The sequence below is a fragment of the Atta colombica genome, unplaced genomic scaffold, assembly GCF_001594045.1.
Source record: "Atta colombica isolate Treedump-2 unplaced genomic scaffold, Acol1.0 scaffold277, whole genome shotgun sequence".
NCBI lineage: Eukaryota > Metazoa > Arthropoda > Insecta > Hymenoptera > Formicidae > Atta > Atta colombica.
The window spans coordinates 423,566-425,473 of record NW_017259378.1 but is presented as its reverse complement, the minus strand read 5'-3'; the positions used below and the strand labels follow the sequence as shown (position 1 = coordinate 425,473).

At 30.6% G+C, this 1,908-nt stretch overlaps 1 protein-coding gene across 2 annotated transcripts in view; it reads left to right on the top strand.

Annotated features, from left to right (window-relative positions):
• LOC108689859 (CD63 antigen-like) overlaps window positions 1-1,115 on the top strand; it is a 7,069-nt gene extending 5,954 nt beyond the window's left edge. Inside the window, exons 4-6 of one of the 2 annotated variants that reach the window (XR_001931851.1) lie at window positions 373-600; window positions 723-983; window positions 1,094-1,115. Coding sequence is in view for 1 of the 2 variants with exons in the window: in XM_018196815.1 (XP_018052304.1) it covers window positions 373-600; window positions 723-788 (294 nt within the window). In the remaining variant the exon portion in view is untranslated. Of the gene's footprint in view, window positions 1-372; window positions 601-722; window positions 1,026-1,093 lie in introns of those variants that run through there. The other variant, XM_018196815.1, reaches the window with a different exon arrangement.
• The last annotated feature ends 793 nt before the right edge of the window (window positions 1,116-1,908 follow it).

Here is a 1,908-nt window from a genome sequence, read left to right as displayed (position 1 = left end):
GATCATTATTCATCTTTTTATTGAGTAAATATTTATTGTAAGAAGATATTTATTTTTAATTTAATTATTATTATTTTTAGTTTAAATATTTATATTTATTTTTTATTATTTAAAGAAATATCTATTAAGGTAAATAATTTTTTTTAGTATAAACAATTGTATTATATTTGTATAATATATATTGTTAATTATATATAATTTAGCTATTATATAATAGATATCAATATACAAAGGATGTGTATGTATACAAGCATACCATGAAATATTAAATATGCACGAAATCATTACGACTCTACATCTCTGTATTTGCGTGATGTAGATACGTGTTTCAGCATATTAGTCATGAAATTTCGTTTTTTTTTTTTTTTACAGTTCCATTGTTGTGGCACAATCAATGCCACCGATTGGACGAATACAGCGAAATTGTCAGGTATTCCGATGTCGTGCTGTGATGATACGATAGGTGCTATCGGCATGTCGAACTGCACCCTATCATCGGAGAATTTGCATGAGGTTGGCTGCATAGATGCCTTCGCGAAATTTGCAGAAACACACGCAGCTAAGATAGCAGGTGTTGGAATAGGCCTTGGTATAATTCAGGTATCTTCATCAGCATCATTATGTTAAATTTTTCAAACTTTACCTCATAGCGTTTTCGAAGTCTGATAAATGAGTAATATTCACGTTTTATTAATACAAGAATGGAATAATTAATGTTGCAGCTGATAGGAATCCTCTTGTCGTCCTACTTGGCTAAATCGATCAAGAATTGTTACCAGACTATGTAGAGTGCCATGCGAACATCAAACGCACTGGAAGCAGCCTTCATATGGATGATAACCGAGCAGAATTAGGATGCGAAACTGTGTGCATTTGATAATTGATTTGATATATTGTACGAGAATACATTATTTTTCCTTGCATAGAAGGATGGTAAATTATTTTTGCTACATGCGATATTTCGCATCGCGTTATAAAGAAGCGTATGTATTTTTAATAAAATCTTTATATCGCTAAATGTTTTTGCGACAATGCGTTTATCATTTTTGATTAAAATACGTCGTTAATTCAATTCGCATTCTCTTATTTACAGGAATAAATTACACAGAATAAGCAATCACTTATTTTACGGAAAACTGGACTCTTTTTTTTATCTACAATAAATTTCTCATAAACTTTTGCAACATGTGAATTTCAAACAAAAAAGATTGGAGCATGCGCGTATCCGACAGTCATCAACTACACACGTACTTTCACGCATATATATGCATGCCGAGAGACATGAAATTAACTTAATTGGCATATGAGTCATTTTTGTCGCGATATTTTGCTCACGTGTAAACGCCACGTGTAAACTCACATAGCAACGAACACGAGAACGAATGTCTCTTTCCACGCCCATTAACTTTAAAATTTTGATTCGATATATTCGATCGCATTAAATGTTATATTTTATATATATAATACACATATATAATGATATATATGTATATATATATATATATATATCATTTATATTTATGTATATACTAAGAGATATATAAGTATGTATGCATATATTTTTTTAAGTGGATGAGTTTAAACGTGGCTCGATGTCTAATTAAAATTCCATACAGATTCTGTTAAAAAATATTGCATATACATAATGTACATATTCCCAGCAGCAAACGTAAAGTTATGTGTAACGTGTGTTATATTATATTGTTGTAGTTATATTGTTAAATGGAAAATCACAACTAACAGGTACATTACATGTAGCTTTTGTGTTTACGCTGGATGAATATATATATATGACCTATATATTCCGACCGAAAATTCATTGGTGCGTTATAATGCTACAGGTATATCGCTTTGTCATGTTTTTCTTCATGCTATCGCGTAAGACTTCCTTATTTCCTCCCACTCTTC